We start from the raw sequence: 19,728 nt of genomic DNA on the forward strand, positions 1-19,728 counted from the left end.
ATGTTGACGGCGAGTGCTGTGAGGGTGATGTTGACGCTGTCGTTGTAGCCCTGCTTGTAGAAGACCAGGATGTTGACGGCGAGTGCCGTGAGGGTGATGTTGACGCTGTCGCTGTAGCCCTGCTTGTAGAAGACCAGGATGTTGACGGCGAGTGCTGTGAGGGTGATGTTGACGCTGTCGTTGTAGCCCTGCTTGTAGAAGACCAGGATGTTGACGGCGAGTGCCGTGAGGGTGATGTTGACGCTGTCGCTGTAGCCCTGCTTGTAGAAGACCAGGATGTTGACGGCGAGTGCCGTGAGGGTGATGTTGACGGCGAGTGCCGTGAGGGTGATGTTGACGGCGAGTGCCGTGAGGGTGATGTTGACGGTGTCGCTGTAGCCCTGCTTGTAGAAGACCAGGATGTTGACGGCGAGTGCCGTGAGGGTGATGTTGACGGCGAGTGCCGTGAGGGTGATGTTGACGGCGAGTGCCGTGAGGGTGATGTTGACGGCGAGTGCCGTGAGGGTGATGTTGACGCTGTCGCTGTAGCCCTGCTTGTAGAAGACCAGGATGTTGACGGCGAGTGCCGTGAGGGTGATGTTGACGGCGAGTGCCGTGAGGGTGATGTTGACGGCGAGTGCCGTGAGGGTGATGTTGACGGCGAGTGCCGTGAGGGTGATGTTGACGCTGTCGCTGTAGCCCTGCTTGTAGAAGACCAGGATGTTGACGGCGAGTGCCGTGAGGGTGATGTTGACGCTGTAGCCCTGCTTGTAGAAGACCAGGATGTTGACGGCGAGTGCTGTGAGGGTGATGTTGACGGCGAGTGCCGTGAGGGTGATGTTGACGCTGTCGCTGTAGCCCTGCTTGTAGAAGACCAGGATGTTGATGGCGTTGCCTAGGATACCGAAGAGCCCGGCGGTGCCGCAGATGAAGATCTGGACTGTCAGGACGAGATCCACGATGTGGGGGTCAAGCACGTACAAGGAGGGGGGGCTCTCGGTGGGCAGAGTCGTGTTGGGACTCATGGTCTTTCGGAGCCACTCAATAACCGAGCTACTAATTAATTAGTGTTTATAACTTAATTGCTTATTGTCCAACTATAGATTTCGGTTATATATTGAAATTATTATTCTATGTAGATTACATTTTGAACTTCAATTATATATTACTATATATAAATTATGTATAAATATGCACATATATATGTTGATATATATTGGTGTTTTTTAGAAAGGGCAACGAAGATGGGTATGATAAGGATAGTAAACACAGGTTAAAATGTAATTTGACAAAATTAATATTATAGAGCTTTTATTGGTTGTTTGTACCTACTTTTATACACAGTTTTAACTTGTATCATTTTATTATATTTTTTATTATATTTTTATTTTTATTTTAGTAAACCAGTAAGCGAATGTGATAAAAAAAATAAATCTCAGTTAAAAGTTTAGGTAATTTTAAAATGCTTAAATAACCATGAGAGAAAATATTATTTTAGTTTTCATTTTGTAAAAACTCTCAGAAAAATACTCTTTTGTGTATTTATTTATTTTTATTCTAAAACAACCACAACTAATGTGATTATAACCTCGATTCTCGTGCAAATCATGCACCGATTATTCTGGTAAAAATATCGTCTCATATAGGCTTTCTGGGTATAGAAATAATTGTTTTTAAAAATAACTAAGTAAAAGAGAAAATGTAAATTTAATATAGAGCATTGAATAACTTTAAGCTGTGGATGGTTAAAAAAAAAACTTGTGTTTGTTAATGCTTCAACGGCGTTGTAAAGTTGTAGAAGATTCGAAATATTTACTGCATTTGTCTGAGGCAGTTACCTCCCTTGTTCTAACCACTATTGACATATACATCGATGTTATAAGTCGTTAGGTGTATTGACGTGTAGTCTCTAATCGATTTAATTAAACGACAAGATCACGTGACAGCCTACGGTACATAATCGACTACATCACACTTACAATTTTATCCAATTTTCGACTACATCACACTTACAATTTTATCCAATTAGTTAGAAAACCACTTTATATTTCCCCTGGCATTTAGCGATATCATTTACATATAGCTGTTACAACGAATTTTGTTATTTAGTATTCGATGAAAATTGTGCCCGCTGAGTGGGAGTTTCCAGTAAATGTCCATTATTACAATTGACTTGAACTGAATTACTACCCAGTCTATCGGATTGCTAAATGATTTGCGAAAATTCATGTATACCCTTCGGGAAGTTACTTGGTAAAAAATACGCGTAAAAATATACTCAAATTAATCGCTATTTTCGATGCAGATAAGTGTTGCAGTTTTATGTCGATTTCTCGGCCTGAAGTTATTTAAACTCGTAATTTACAAACGTGCCTGCATGTAATCAATAGCTGTAATTTGATCTGACAATTCTTTGATTGGTTTAATTAAACTCGTGACGGTAATTTACAAACATGTCTGTCGTGTAATCAATACTTGCAATTCGATCAGATAATTTTTTGAATAGTTTAAACGTGGTTGAACTTTGTGATAGTCTTCAGGGTTTTATGTTTGTTAAATTAAAAACAGCCAGTTGTTATGTTATAATGCATTGTGTTATTTTATTTATCACTGTAACATTATTCTTTATTTATACATTCGGTAACAATATAGTAGATGCCAGACATTTTCTCATTTAAGTCGTTGTGTTGCTCAGATAGGATATATTGGGTATTTGTTAGGCGGACTCGTATTTTGGTGGGTTCTTACAAGCAGAAGATGCATAAAAAATGTTCATAAAAAACGTTTTAATAACAAGCTTTTAAGTACTAATGCACTAAAAAGTAGAACATAAATTATAGACTTCTATTTAAATAACTATTTTGCTTGAGCCTACTACCGTTAAATGATTTGATGAAATACGCAAGCAAATACATGAGGACATACAGACACGCATTCAAGTGGAAAAACTCATGTACGCCCTCATACACACGCAAACACACGTGTTATGTTTTGTTTTGTTAGTTATTGTTACATTATTTCGTGTTAGTTATAACGTCCCTTGTATAACAAATACCATGGTTATTTCCCTTGAGAGTGATCGGAGTGTAAGTAACTGAAGATCACATATGTTTGTTAGAGACTGTTTTCTGAATATTTAATAACGATAATGCCATTAGTTGACTGATCCCTTCAGCAGGCTGACAAAATTCAAGTTATAATTTTTTTTTAAACTCCAAAAAAAAATTTGTTGTCGAGCGTTTTAAGTGGTGAATCTTTAAAAAGTGTACTGCCTTTTACCAAGCTTATTTGTAATTATATATTAACAGGTTGCATTTCATGGTACTGTTATTTAGTTAACCGTTTTAAAGTTAAACTTAAATTTTAAAAAATTAACTACATTTTAAAGCGTTTTGTAATTAATAGTTTATATTAACATTTTATTTAAACGATTAATAAATGGAATCGAAACTGAAAAATATAAACTGTATTTTCATGACAAGCAATAACAAACTTGTCTAAATAATCATAATTTACCATTCAACAGTTAAATCTGTGTGCTTTTCCTTATTTTACCCCATGATTGACTCCAGTGCAAGCTAACCCCTATTGCGTTTTCTCTTACTCATTTATGTCGTATCATGCTGCGGGTCACTTCCACAATATTTTATTTCTTCTCAAGTTGTTATTTTTCCTGTTTGTACATAAATTTTAGAATTATCTGGATGTAGAATAGTTTGCTGTCGTCTGTCTGCACATGTTGCATTGTGTCGCCATATTATATTTCATAATTAAAAAAAACAATTAAAAAAAAGCTAACATGTTTTGTCTATGTAAATACACATTTTTAGTACATACGTTAAAGGAAATTACAAATTTAAAAAAAGACGTATAAATAAACATCTAGTTTATTTTATACAACAGTTCAAATGTGTGATATCCAAAAACCACTGTAGATATATTTCCATCCTAAATCGTGTAAGCCTATCTGCTCAAGTAATTTTAAACTCTGATGAATAAATAATCGAGATTTTTTTTAAGGGGGTAGGCTCTAGAAAAAACCAACTTCTTAATTAAAAGCTTTTATTGATTCATTTGTGTATATCTAAGTTAGGGTACTTGAAGGAAAATATTTCCCTGCATCAGGGACTCTTTTGAAAATATGGTTGCCATGGCAACGACGGCCATTTTGAAAAAAACATCCTTTTCTGGAGTTCTAAAATTTCATAAACTAACATAAATATCGGCTATATAACCATTGATCCTTCTTGTACTAACGCTAATAGAGTCAGCTGGCTAGTTTTTGTAACAGAAATCACTCTAGAAATATTTTTTTTTAATTTTCAAAATTTGGTGTGACGAAATTCCAATGAAAATAATGCTAAATTCAATGGAATTTCACCAAAATGTTTTTTGAAAATTTGAAAAAAATATGTCTAGCTGTTTTTCGGTTACAAAAATTAGCCAGCTGTCTCTATTGGTGTTAGTACAATAAAGATCAATGATTATATGGGCGGTTTATATGTTACTTTAGGAAATTTTAGAACTCCACATAGGTAGTTTTTTCCAAGATCGCCGCCGTTTCCATGGCAACCATATTTTCAGAAGAGTCCCTGGTACATCCAAATATTTTTCCTTAAGTACTGTAACTTATACATACGCAAATAAATGTAAAAGGCTTTTTAATTAAAAAGTTTTTTTCCCCGTTTTTTTTCGGGAGCCTATCCGACTAAGTAATAGTACCATGAAATGCAACCTGTTAATATATAATTACAAATAAGCTTTGTAAATTGCAGTACACTGTTTAAAGATTCACCACTTAAAACGCTACAGAGCTAGGGGACAGAGTAGAGCCACGGGACAGAGTAGAGCCACGGGACAGAGTAGAGCCACGAGATAGAGTAGAGCCACGGGACAGAGTAGAGCCACGGGACAGAGTAGAGCCACGGGACAGAGTAGAGCCACGGGACAGAGTAGAGCCACGGGACAGAGTAGAGCCACGGGATAGAGTAGAGCCACGGGACAGAGTAGAGCCACGGGACAGAGTAGAGCCACGGGACAGAGTAGAGCCACGGGACAGAGTAGAGCCACGGGACAGAGTAGAGCCACGGGATAGAGTAGAGCCACGGGACAGAGTAGAGCCACGGGACAGAGTAGAGCCACGGGACAGAGTAGAGCCACGGGACAGAGTAGAGCCACGGGACAGAGTAGAGCCATGGGACAGAGTCATGTGACAGAGTAGAGCCACGGGACAGAGTAGAGCCACGGGACAGAGTAGAGCCACGGGACAGAGTAGAGCCACGGGACAGAGTAGAGCCACGGGACAGAGTAGAGCCACGGGATAGAGTAGAGCCACGGGACAGAGTAGAGCCACGGGACAGAGTAGAGCCACGGGACAGAGTAGAGCCACGGGACAGAGTAGAGCCACGGGACAGAGTAGAGCCATGGGACAGCGTCATGTGACAGAGTAGAGCCACGGGACAGAGTAGAGCCACGGGACAGAGTAGAGCCACGGGACAGAGTAGAGCCACGGGACAGAGTAGAGCCACGGGACAGAGTAGAGCCACGGGACAGAGTAGAGCCACGGGACAGAGTAGAGCCACGGGATAGAGTAGAGCCACGGGACAGAGTAGAGCCACGGGACATAGTAGAGCCACGGGACAGAGTAGAGCCACGGGACAGAGTAGAGCCACGGGACAGAGTAGAGCCACGGGACAGAGTAGAGCCACGGGACAGAGTAGAGCCACGGGACAGAGTAGAGCCACGGGACATAGTAGAGCCACGGGACAGAGTAGAGCCACAGGACAGAGTAGAGCCACGGGACAGAGTAGAGCCACGGGACAGAGTAGAGTCACGGGACAGAGTAGAGCCACGGGACAGAGTAGAGCCACGGGACAGAGTAGAGCCACGGGACAGAGTAGAGCCACGGGACAGAGTAGAGCCACGGGACAGAGCTACGGGACAGAGTAGAGCCACGGGACAGAGTAGAGCCACGGGACAGAGTAGAGCCACGGGACAGAGTAGAGCCACGGGACAGAGCTACGGGACAGAGTAGAGCCACGGGACAGAGTAGAGCCACGGGACAGAGTAGAGCCACGGGACAGAGCTACGGGACAGAGTAGAGCCACGGGACAGAGTAGAGCCACGGGACAGAGCTACGGGACAGAGTAGAGCCACGGGACAGAGTAGAGCCACGGGACAGAGTAGAGCCACGGGACAGAGCTACGGGACAGAGTAGAGCCACGGGACAGAGTAGAGCCACAGGACAGAGTAGAGCCACGGGACAGAGTAGAGCCACGGGACAGAGCTACGGGACAGAGTAGAGCCACGGGACAGAGTAGAGCCACGGGACAGAGCTACGGGACAGACCAACGTGCGTCACTGTTCTCTCTGTTTACTAATTTGATCACTCCCTTATTGACATAACAAACAGACCCCGTGTATATGTACTATGTAATCAGCTATGAGGTAAACCTCCATTTTAGCGTAATTTATTCTCCGTTGCTTGTTTACCTCCAGTTGAGCGTATTTTATTATAATAACCGAAACACACCAAAACATTAGAAAAACACGATTTATTTTTTGTATTGTATTTCTGTTTTCACAAATGAATAAAATGAATGTTTAAAAAACACGACTTGTTTATTTGTATTGTATTTTTGTTTTAACAAATGAATAAAAAACAACAAAGAGACTGACTGAAGTGCTTTGTTGGTTACAAAAATAGAGATGCACACTTTGTACAATTAAGTGTTCCAATTTCAACTAAACTGAATAAAAGTATTAAAAGGCACAATGATGCTGCCGAAAGTTGGCCGAGGGGGGGGTGGAATTTGGTGAGGGATGGCTTGGAGTGTTAGAGAAAGTGTGACAACTCACGTTGTCATTTTAAAAAAAATGTTAGAGGTCGTCCATAAATGACGTCACACTCGTAGGGGGAGGGGGGGTGATTTTGTGACGGTGTGTGATGAGGGGGGGGGGGGGGTTCAGATGGTGCTACGTCATTTTGGGGGGGGGGGTCTTGCTTTTTGTGATGACACGCTTTTTTTACGATTTTTACCTCCCGCCTCCCCTCCGTTAAATGACGTCACACTTCAGCCTACAACCCCCCCCTCCTCAAAATTTCTGTTGAATTTTTCTTAAAACATCGATAATTTTTCCAAAATCTTGTCAGAACTCTGTCAACATAGAGTATTTTGATCAATTCATATTACAATTTATTAAAACCGGTTTCTAAAACGTGAAATAACGGCTAAAACTTGTTTTTCTAACATTGCTTTTTTATAATGCAAAAAAGGGACGTCACACCATCTGAAACCCCACCCCCTCCCCCTCATCACACACCGTCATAAAATTGCTGACCCCCCTCTCCCTTACGAGTGTGACGTCATTTATGGACGACCCCACATCAATTTTTTTAAAAGTCAGAAATTTACTCATACAAAAAAGGGAAGGATGGTAGATTTACTATGAATTTAAATAACATACAACTCTATAGTAAAATAATTTTTTCAGTTTTAGCAAAACTGTCAAATTAAAAAACACAGAGTTTGTACATTTGTTGCATAAATACAAAACAGAATGATTAACAGCGTATCAGTTTCACCATGAGACAAATGCCTTTTTTTTTAAAAAAATACAATACAACTAAACAAGTCGTGTTTTTTTAAATATTCATTTTTATTCATTTGCTAAAACAAAAATACAATACAAAAAATAAATCGTGTTTTCCTAATGTTTTGGTGTGTTTCGGTTGTTATAATAAAATACGCTCAACTGGAGGTAAACAAGCAACGGAGAATAAAATACGCTGAAATGGAGTTTTACCCAGCTATGAACCCTTAGAGACGAACATTTTTATTACTTGTTTTAATTTCTCATGATTTTTAACTGTCGAGGCCAAATGAAAACCAACATAAGCACCACTAAAAACAAAGTGTATTCTACATGTTTCAAACAAAATAATATTTTAATATTTTCGTTCAAGTAAATAGAAGCCACTCTATGTAGTTTACAATTCATACTCAAATATTTGTTCACGAATTAGACAATGACTGCTTTATCTTTCTCTTTTAGCATACAGTTTTGTGTTTGTTGTAAGTATTCAGTTAAAGGTAAAATAAAAATGTACACGTACCGTATACGTGCGTGGGCCGAGCTGCTGTCCACAGTTTTTACACTGTTTATTAAGTTGGTTATTCTTTATTGGGGTTAATTAACTAATTCGTTTAATTAAAGTAAACAAGAAAAATGTATCTTGTTGTGGCAACCGGTTAGGACTTGTTTTATAGTTAACAATTATGGTATATATTTATTTGTGGAGCATAGTTACCTTTTTGCTAATGTTTTAAAAGTTAGGGTATACTATATGGAGTAAGCTGTCTGAAGCTTTTGCTATGAGACAGTGTAACTTATCTGAAGCTATGAGACAGTGTAACTTATCTGAGGCTATGAGACAGTGTAACTTATCTGAAGCTATGAGACAGTGTACCTTATCTGAAGCTATGAGACAGTGTAACTTATCTGAAGCTATGAGACAGTGTAACTTATCTGAAGCTATGAGACATTGTAACTTATATTAAGCTCAAGCTATAAGAAAATGTAACGTATCTAAAGCTAACGGACAGCACAACTTATGATAGGATGTGTCAATTTTATTTATTGAAAGGAGTCGTGTGCGTCCCTGTTTTAAATAAATCATCAAATTTAGTCGCCCACCGTATCCTAGTGTAGGGAACCAAAGAGCAAAGTGAATCATAGTGCACTCAAAAAATTTAAAAATCAAACAAAACGGTCAGCAAACAATACTTTGGTCTAGATTAAAAAAAACAACACTGCAATAATGTTTCCATTTCTATTTTTAGAATTCAAAAAGACGTTTACAGTTGGGTGTACTTGAGCAAACGCCAAAAGAAAGTGTCGCCTGTTTCATTAAAAACCCCACTGTTTGACGTCATAGATTTGCTGGGTTTCACTTAATGGTGTGTATGTGTGTTATTAGTCTAGTCTACAGTATTGGAAGGGTTTCCCTTAATGGCGTGTATGTGTGTTGTTAGTCTAGTCTACAGTATTTGAAGGGTTTCCCTAAATGTTGTGTATGTGTGTTCTTAGTCTGTCTACAGTATTTGAAGGGTTTCCCTTAATGGTGTGTATGTGTGTTGTTAGTCTAGTCTACAGTATTGGAAGGGTTTCCCTTAATGGTGTGTATGTGTGTTGTTAGTCTAGTCTACAGTATTGGAAGGGTTTCCCTTAATGGTGTGTATGTGTGTTGTTAGTCTGTCTACAGTATTGGAAGGGTTTCCCTTAATGGTGTGTATGTGTGTTATTAGTCTAGTCTACAGTATAGGAAGGGTTTCCCTTAATAGTGTGTATGTGTGTTGTTAGTCTAGTCCACAGTATTGGAAGGGTTTCCCTTAATGGTGTGTATGTGTGTTGTTAGTCTAGTCTACAGTATTGGAAGGGTTTCCCTTAATGGTGTGTATGTGTGTTGTTAGTATTGTCTACAGTATTGGAAGGGTTTCCCTTAATGTTGTGTATGTGTGTTGTTAGTCTAGTCTACAGTATAGGAAGGGTTTCCCTTAATGGTGTGTATGTGCATTGTTAGTCTAGTCTACAATATTGGAAGGATTTCCCTTAATGGTGTGTGTGTGTGTGTGTTGTTAGTCTAGTCTACAGTATTGGAAGGGTTTCCCTTAATGGTGTGTATGTGTGTTGTTAGTCTAGTCTACAGTATTTTAAGGGTTTCCCTTAATGGCGTGTATGTGTGTTGTTAGTCTAGTCTACAGTATTTGAAGGGTTTCCCTTAATGGTGTGTATGTGTGTTGTTAGTCTAGTCTACAGTATTTGAAGGGTTTCCCTAAATGGTGTGTATGTGTGTTGTTAGTCTAGTCTACAGTATTTGAAGGGTTTCCCTAAATGGTGTGTATGTGTGTTGTTAGTCTAGTCTACAGTATTTGAAGGGTTTCCCTTTATGGTGTGTATGTGTGTTGTTAGTCTAGTCTACAGTATTTGAAGGTTTTCCCTTAATGGTGTGTATGTGTGTTGTTAGTCTAGTCTACAGTATTGGAAGGGTTTCCTTTAATTGTGTGTATGTTATTGTTAGTCTAGTCTACAGTATTTGAAGGGTTTCCCTTAATGGTGTGTATGTGTGTTGTTAGTCTAGTCTACAGTATTGGAAGGGTTTCCCTTAATGGTGTGTATGTGTGTTGTTAGTCTAGTCTACAGTATTTGAAGGGTTTCCCTTAATGGCGTGTATGTGTGTTGTTAGTCTAGTCTACAGTACAGGAAGGGTTTCCCTTAATGGTGTGTATGTGTGTTGTTAGTCTAGTCTACAGTATTGGAAGGGTTTCCCTTAATGGTGAGTATGTGTGTTGTTAGTCTAGTCTACAGTATAGACAGGTACGCGATGTGACTGGAGAAATGAATGAGGAAGTTATTGACGCGATAGTGGCGTGCCCAAAACATTTCCAAACCGTGGACACCAGTGGACTCAGTCTTTTTGTTACTAAACAAGACGATAGACTTTTTTATATACAGTCGAAGGTAGGAATAGCTGCATAACAGCACATTAAACAATGCGAACACTAACTATGAGCAACAAGATGTGATCAACGAAGTGATTCAAACACGTATTTAAATCATCGACAACATTTTAATAAGGCTTGTACACAGTTTAGGTCATTTTATTTTATGTTTATTGAACAAACGTTTATTTTCGTTAAATTATTGTCATCTTTTTTTTTTTTTTCATTTACTTGAAAAACATAATACATTAGGTAGGAAGTGTTTTGAACATCTCAAAAATATATGTCTAATGAATCATCTTATATATGTATAATGAATCTTAGAGTATATAAGACATCTTAATTATATTAGAACTTTTACATCATCTTAATATATGTCTTAGATTTTGGGAGTTTTTTTTTGCATTCCATTGTGTGATTGAAGCCAATGGTAGTATTTTTATTTAACTTTATAAACACTTATCAATGAAGAAATCTATTACAAACATATCCTCTTTTAGATTACAGTACCTTTGTAAGTCTAGATGATTCAGAAAGTATGGCCAGTGAGGATTGCTTAACCAAATATTTCACAGGTAGCTCCAATATATTTATTTTATGTAAAATATTATTCATATAAAACAACACAAATTAAATAACGTTGTCAATAAGCCAGCTTAAATTATTCGATGATTATAAAATATTTTGTTTTTAATTTTTTATTGCTCGGATATCATATGGACGGTAATGATGATAGAAAAGGTTGTAATACATGAAGTTATAGAGTTTATATTCTTATTTTACTTTATTAATGTTTAACGGCAAATGTAATTTTTATAATCATACAACTGTTTTTGTTGGGAGCCGGACGTTTTCCCGAAAGACACTTGCCCGAATGCCGTTTGCCCGAAGGCCGATTTCCCGAATGGACACTTGCCCGAATGCGACAAACGCCCGAATGGACACTTGCCCGAATGCGACAAATGCCCGAATGGACACTTGCCCGAATGCGACAAATGCCCGAATGGACACTTGCCCGAATGGGACAAATGCCCGAATGGACACTTGCCCGAATGCGACAAATGCCCGAATGCCATTTGCCCGAAGGCCGTTTGCCCGAAAAATGTTAATATTAGATAATAAATAATATATCCAAATAGACATTTTTTAATCAATTTAAATTTTAAACTTTGATTATAAACACAATTCTAAGCATAAAACAATGTTGTTTATATTTTTAAATTTAGCTTTTTTTTCAAAACTAAGAAAGTGCAGTAAGAGAAACTTTATTCTTTAATAAATGTAAGGTGATGTTGGCGGCGGTGTTCTAACATTCTTTTGATGAATGTTTTGAACACCTTGTTTAGCCGACGTGTCGCAGTGGTTATATAGCGCTTATGACATGGTGTAGGCGGCGCGGCGTCTCGCAACATTGAACAGAGGCGCGTTTGTTTGATTTATCTTATTATGCTTAACTTGTGTAGTGATCATTTAACAGAAGAATGAGGCGAGGTCTAGGTGGCAAATTTAGAAACTAAACGTAGTCAAATATGTTTGATCTCCATTTAATGCACCTTGTTAAGACAATGTGTTGAAGCGATTACTTAATAAAGAAAGCAAAACTCATTTTAAAATCCGGAGATGAATGAAAATTGTATTTTTGTCTAATTTCATATATGGAAGAGAAAGTATGTTTCTAAACTTTTTAAATATCAAATTCAAATTAATTTAAAATGTCTGCGTGGTAATATATAATATTATTTTTTTCACTTTCTTTTTGCGTAGATGTGTTTTGTTTACCAACATTTTAAATTTAGTAATATATAATGTTAACGTTTTTCGGGCAAACGGCCTTCGGGCAAGTGGCATTCGGGCATTTGTCGCATTCGGGCAAGTGTCCATTCGGGCATTTGTCCCATTCGGGCAAGTGTCCATTCGGGCATTTGTCGCATTCGGGCAAGTGTCCATTCGGGCATTTGTCGCATTCGGGCAAGTGTGCATTCGGGCGTTTGTCGCATTCGGGCAAGTGTCCATTCGGGCATTTGTCGCATTCGGGCAAGTGTCCATTCGGGAAATCGGCCTTCGGGCAAACGGCATTCGGGCAAGTGTCTTTCGGGAATTTGTCGTAGACCCGTTTTTGTTTACCTGTACAGGTACACTTGAATTACAAGAATGTTTTGAGGGTCAAGGTGAGATAAATCTTTACAAACACTTGGTAATTTGCAACAAAAATCCCGGCCATAAAAAATTAATACCTTAAATAAGTTAACTGTTGAAAATTTTCCTTCTTGTTACCATGACAACGACCTGGCTGCCCTAACAGTCAGGATAGCCGTTAAGTTGACCATTCCAGACAGACCAGAGTTTGTACCAGGTACTAAAGATCGATATCCTTGCTACAACACCAGGGGACAGAACTCACTGATGACAAGGACTGGGATGGTGTGGTTTGTGGAAAAGTACACAGACGGAATGAGGGGCTACAGAACTTGTCCATGTCCTGAATGTGACCACTCGGACACACCCAGTAAAGTGTGGTGGAAGGCTTGGGTGTTGACAGCCAGACATGTGGTTTTTGATTCAAGTGAGGCGAGACAGTCCAGCTGTAGGTTGTGGTTTGATGATGATAAAAGTCCAGTGGTCAACATTCATGGATATGAGGTGGGTTTGTCATACACTGTTGGAGACACGTGTTTGTTGTATTGTGCGACACATGACGTAGATGTAGCTGATAAAATGGGAGAGATGGTTGAGCGCTTTGATGATCTACGAGAGAAAGTAAGGGACAAATACAAGAGTCGGATAGATGTGGACAAGCTGACCATTATAGTGTCACATCCTCACGGCTGTTCTAAGAAGGTCTCTATAGGTCACTGGATACACAGACATAATGGGAAGTTAGGAGAGACCAGGTACACGTACACAACATGTACCTGCCCAGGAAGCAGTGGAGCTCAGGTCTACAGACTGCGTTTTGACTGGTCTGATCACCTCCACGTTGGAACTAACTACGGCGTATTCAATTTTAGTGGGGTGCACTGGGACGAGGATTAGTTGTTGGTTTTTCTTAAATGTAAACAAAAATATGTTTAAAATATTTCTGAAACTATTATTGAACAGCTTACCCTAAGCTTTCCAATATTCAACGGTATATTTTTACTTAGTACATTTTATTTTAGAATTTGAACGTTGTGCAAATGGACAGCAAATCTACACATAGTCTTGTTTATTTATACTTTTTATGTAAGATTAATACGGCGAGAAAAACATTTATTTTGTAAACATGTTTTTGTAAATAAAAAAAAACATATGTTATAGTGAACATTTTGTCCCTTCTTTTTGTTTGTTTGTGTAAATGAAATATTAATTTCTGATGTTTCCCTTGAAATGCTAATCGAATAAACAGGAAGTAATTAGGAATATATATATATTTTTTAAAAGAACAGTATTTTTTTTATTAAGAGAAAAACGTTCTTCTGATCGATATACTTATATATGAATATTACAGCAACACAAATCTGTAGTATCTTTATCAAGGGAAATGGATTAAATCTAAAGCAAACGGTATAATTGGTGATTGTCTATAAAGAGTAATATTAGCTTTGAAACATCACCATGGCTAGTACATGAATTTAAAAAGTACTTCTGTTATGTATCAGTCTTGAAAGGTATTTAGCCATTTTCTATTTTAATTTTTGTTGGAAATGTAACAAACAAAAATTATATTCAAATCCATTTCAAAATCATTTCCCACATACATTCATATTTAATGTAATAACAAATTCTACTAACAATTCATACAAAGCGTGTAAACATTTCTATGATTTAAAATGTCTGTTATTTTATTTACTTATACTTTTTAAACGGCCAACTATAAGGTCTTTACCGGCTTAAGCTATTGCTAATTAGTCAGACACTCTAAAAATGGTTGAGAATAACGAATTTCTCTCACCCACATTACAAGTAGCTATACACGTTGGCTTCCTTTGGTATTTTGTTTTCTTCCCCATGTAATCCAGCACCTGGTTGGGACATGTGGGACAGTCCATCAGGTGACGACCTACTGCATCGAGCCCAGGATCTGTGTCTACAGCCGGACTACACCATTGTCTAACGTATTTTAACTAAATGGTTCCATTGTCTTAAATACATTAAGAAAAGTGCGCATAGTAAATCAAGACGCAAACCATAGGAATAAGTTAAGAAAAGACGGATGTTGCCAAATTTCACTTTTCTGGATAATAGTGGATAAATGTACCATTCTAATTTGTTGTCAAAAAATAACAATAATAACAAATAGATAGAAAAACAAATCTTTAAATATAATATTATCGATACCTAGAATAGGGCAAGTGGAAAAATATAATCAATAAGTTGATTTCGCGTTTTGTATAGTGCTAACTAATCGGAGACATGTCGTAATATTTTTAACCTTTAAAATAACATTGGGAAATCCCGATATGACATGTTTTCTTATAAAAATAGAAATTTTAAAACCGAAATCAAAAGTCTAGTGTAAACCTGTCGCCATTACAGCAAAAATTCTTTAGAAAAGTAAGTCTGTCCATCTGGATCTGTTTTTATAATACGGTTCACAATACATTGATGTGTTAAATTTCTTTTTCATATTGAGTATAATCTCTCGTTAACTAGTCCAGCTACTGTGTCATGACATTTGACGACCTTCACTGAGTTAACATTGTAACATCATAATGTAAACATTAAATTTTTCAGTTTTGTAATTAATTATTTTAAAAAAGGGCAATATTCCAAGTATAATTAAAAAATGAACAAAAATCTCAAGTTTACTACCCTCTAAATATTATAGTCTAAACTGCTATCAATTAGACGTACCACTTACTTAACAATTTTCTAAAACTTTTTTTTTAGATGAGACCAACTTATCAGGTACAAACTTTATCAACATTTCTAAAGTTTTTAGAACATCAAAATAATGTGTTGACTCCAGTACTAAATAACATCAATGATGTAAGTTGTTAACGCTATTAAAATAAACACATACATGAAGTTTATACGATCATCGTGTTTAACATGTTGGATTGAAGGTGTTGGGGATGTACGTGTAATATTAATAGGCATAATGTTATAGATGATATACCTATAGCATTTTTACATTTAATCCAGGTTATAAAGGAATGTAACTGTTGGCTAACAGATACAGATACAAACACAAAATCATTTATAGACTTGATGCAAGGATTAGAAGAGACACATATGTCTTCATTGAGGAGTTATTCTTCTTTATTAGGTATATGAATAGATTTAGATATAAATACTTAAAAGTAAGATAGATTTTTTATTAAAAAAAATGATCTATTATGTTTGAGTTAACTGTTACGTGTGTTGTGTATATACTGCAGAAAATCAACGGGACACAACCCATAGCCCAGGACCAGCTGAATATCTCTCTAGTACTTCACCATCAGACAGTCGCAACACAGGTGGCAGTTTTGAAAAATCACAACATGAATCAACAGATGGCAGTTCCAAATATGGTAGCTACTTTATATACATATATATATATATATATATATATATATATATATATATATATATATATATATATATATATATATATATATATATATATATATATATATATATATATATGCTATTTGTGTTCGTCTGTGTTCGATAATAGAATTGTTATTGTTTATTTTATAACTTGTTTCGAAGAACATAATCGTTATTAGATTCGAGTGTGTATGTGTATCTAACTACTTACATATTATTTACATCAAGTCTCGATAGAAGAGTTCCAGTCTCTGCTACACAAGCTAGACGTCACTGACATGACAACTGGTTCACTAGAAAGAAAATATCTCCAGATAGAAGAAAATATCAACACAGTCAATGATAAACTCACACGTTTTGAAGGCAAGCTAAAATCTCAAGCAAAGAAATCAAAACAACAAAATAGAAGGGTAGAACAAATAGAGAAAAACTTGGATGTGTTGACAGAAAAAGTAGAAGAACAATATAACGCGACACAAAGACATTCTGATAACATGAGGCAAATGATGACGTCAATACAAGAAATAAATGAAGCTAGCTGTGACAACAAGAAACACATAGAAGAACTAAGTGTGGTCACTAAAGGTCTGGTCAAGACAACAAATGATCACGAAACATCCTTTCACGAATTATCAGAAAGTTTGTCTAGAACTGATACAAAATTAACACAAGGTGAATTAAAGGTAGCTGTACATTCTTATCTTTAACACGTTATCCATTCCAAGTCAAACCCTTCAAAAAATACTAGAGATTGTTGTTACGTTAGATTTTAATGAACCATTTAATTAGATAATAGAAAGCTACAGATAAGGAACAAATAAAATAACCCCTTATAAAATTATTTACAACCACGGTTCAGTGAAAAATAAATTAACCAATTATAAATTAAAGACAACCACAACAACTAAATTAATCCTTTATGAAATTATAGACAAGTAAATTTACCCCTTTATATCTGTACAGACTGGAGCCATGTGTCAAGTACTGGCAAAAAGATTTTCACAATTTGAGTCTTTACAAAATGTCTTCAGTCAACTGATGAAATCAAGAGAACAAAGCTCTGTTCAGGTAAATTGATTTTAATTTTAGATTAGGTCTTCGGGTAAATTGAATCGTAAGCTAGATTTTATGTGGTATTTCTGTGAGATACTAGGAATATTCATTTGAATTTTTTTTTAAAGTTAAGGGAAGCTAAATATATGTCTTTATGTTTGTTCCATGTACATCTTCAGTTAACTGAAAAGCTTGATGCATTAGGTGAGTATATCGGCAACATGTGATATTTTTTCTAGACATCTAATTTATGCGTGTAAAAAATGTGTTTTATTAAGTTTTGTCTTAGATCTAATAATGTAATTATAAATGTCTTTACACACATACGATATAGATTACCTTAAGCCTTCGCTTACCTTTATAAAGTCATAGGTTATCAATGAGCAAATGTTAATTTTATCATTTTTATATTTTATACAGAAACAAAATGTCAATCTAATGTTGGGTTTAGTGCCATGATAAAACATGATTTATCTCTCACCGCTGGTGCCGCCATTACAGAGTTTAGTCAAGTGTTCTGTAATACTGGTGGATGCTTTCAACCAACGACTGGAGAGTTTACAGTACCCACAGACGGGCTTTACTGTCTCAGTTTTAATATAGATGCAGTATTCAAGGGTGAAGCATCCATCGCATTATATCGCAAACGTTTGTCAACAAAAACCAAGACTGGCTATCAAGATGACAACAACACAGAAGATTATATAAGTGAAGTTTGGATTAGGGATAAGGTCACACACGGGTCCTGTCTAACAGTTCTAGATCTACAAGAGGGAGATAAATTGTATTTAAAATTGTGTCTTGCAAGCACGAGTGTAACATTGACTGATTGCTCACTGTTTAGTTGTTTCCGAATTTGTTCCTAAATTGTTTTCACAATACAGTCAGAAGTATAACATGTTTACTAAGGTTATTGCAGTAAACATAGTAATGATAAACAAGGTCAACAACAACAAGAGATTAAAACCAACAAACGTGCCTTTTCACAAACTAATTACGAGATTCACTCTTCTGGCATAGTTCATCGAAGATTATATTGTCGTATTATTTTGTGTAATAAAACAATTATTTATATTCGACACACCCACTTGTTAGATCCATATTTGCACAATTTGTAAAACGTTTTAATTTAACATCTGTAGCAAGCCACAGCATTGGTTGTTGGATAGTGTAAATGTTATACTTCACTGTGGAAATCTAAATGTGATACTTTTGGATTTAAATCTATATGTGATAATTTTCAATTTAAATCTAAATGTGATACTTCACTATGTAAATCTAAATGTGATACTTCAAATACTTGTATGTGTTGCTTCTGTCATTCTAAATATTGTTTGTGTTGCATCTGTCATTCTAAATATTGTATGTGTTGCTTCTGTCATTCTAAATATTGTTTGTGTTGCATCCTTCATTCTAAATATTGTATGTGTTGCTTCTGTCATTCTAAATATTGTTTGTGTTGCTTCTGTCATTCTAAATATTGTATGTGTTGCTTCTGTCATTCTAAATATTGTTTGTGTTGCATCCTTCATTCTAAATATTGTATGTGTTGCTTCTGTCATTCTAAATATTGTTTGTGTTGCATCTGTCATTCTAAATATTGTTTGTGTTGCATCCTTCATTCTAAATATTGTATGTGTTGCTTCTGTCATTCAAAATATTGTTTGTGTTGCTTCTGTCATTCTAAATAATGTTTGTGTTGCATCTGTCATTCTAAATATTGTATGTGTTGCTTCTGCCATTCTAAATAATGTTTGTGTTGCATCTGTCATTATAAATATTGTATGTGTTGCTTCTGTCATTCTAAATATTGTTTGTGTTGCATCTGTCATTCTAAATATTGTATGTGTTGCTTCTGCATTCTAAATATTGTTTGTGTTGCATCTGTCATTCTAAATATAGTTTGTGTTGCATCTGTCATTCTAAATATTGTTTGTGTTGCATCTGTCATTCTAAATATTGTATGTGTTGCTTCTGTCATTCTAAATATTGTTTGTGTTGCATCTGTCATTCTAAATATTGTTTGTGTTGCATCTGTCATTCTAAATATTGTTTGTGTTGCATCTGTCATTCTAAATATTGTTTGTGTTGCATCTGTCATTCTAAATATTGTATGTGTTGCTTCTGTCATTCTAAATATTGTTTGTGTTGCATCCTTCATTCTAAATATTGTTTGTGTTGCATCTGTCATTCTAAATAATGTTTGTGTTGCATCTGTCATTCTAAATATCGTTTGTGTTGCATCTGTCATTCTAAATATTGTTTGTGTTGCATCTGTCATTCTAAATATTGTATGTGTCGTTTTTGTCATTCTAAATATTGTTTGTGTTGCATCTGTCATTCTAAATATTGTTTGTGTTGCTTCTGTCATTCTAAATATTGTTTGTGTTGCATCTGTCATTCTAAATATTGTATGTGTTGCTTCTGTCATTCTAAATATTGTATGTGTCGTTTTTGTCATTCTAAATATTGTATGTATTGCCTTTTAGAAATTCCAAATGTTACTTCATTGTTTCTAAATATTTGTTAACGTCGAACCACAACAGTGTAGGATGGCGTGCACTACTGGACATGACAAAATCTTCTTCATTAAAAAATGAACACTTGCGCGACATAATGTAATTAAAGGCCGCTGATTTGTTCTGTTTACCTGTAACAGTTTTCTACTATAACACTAGCC

General features: G+C 36.3%; 1 protein-coding gene across 1 annotated transcript in view; it reads left to right on the plus strand.

The window, feature by feature from the left end:
- Positions 1 to 18,217, plus strand: part of LOC131944537 (uncharacterized) — a 219,900-nt gene extending 201,683 nt beyond the window's left edge. Inside the window, exons 6-9 of the mRNA XM_059305211.1 lie at positions 16,959 to 17,063; positions 17,228 to 17,252; positions 17,469 to 17,761; positions 18,191 to 18,217. Coding sequence (XP_059161194.1) covers positions 16,959 to 17,063; positions 17,228 to 17,252; positions 17,469 to 17,761; positions 18,191 to 18,217 — 450 coding nt within the window. The remainder of the gene's footprint in view (positions 1 to 16,958; positions 17,064 to 17,227; positions 17,253 to 17,468; positions 17,762 to 18,190) is intronic.
- The last annotated feature ends 1,511 nt before the right edge of the window (positions 18,218 to 19,728 follow it).

This window comes from Physella acuta, unplaced genomic scaffold (genome assembly GCF_028476545.2).
Source record: "Physella acuta isolate Inbredline_101_S28 unplaced genomic scaffold, ASM2847654v3 ptg000496l, whole genome shotgun sequence".
NCBI classification, from domain to species: domain Eukaryota; kingdom Metazoa; phylum Mollusca; class Gastropoda; family Physidae; genus Physella; species Physella acuta.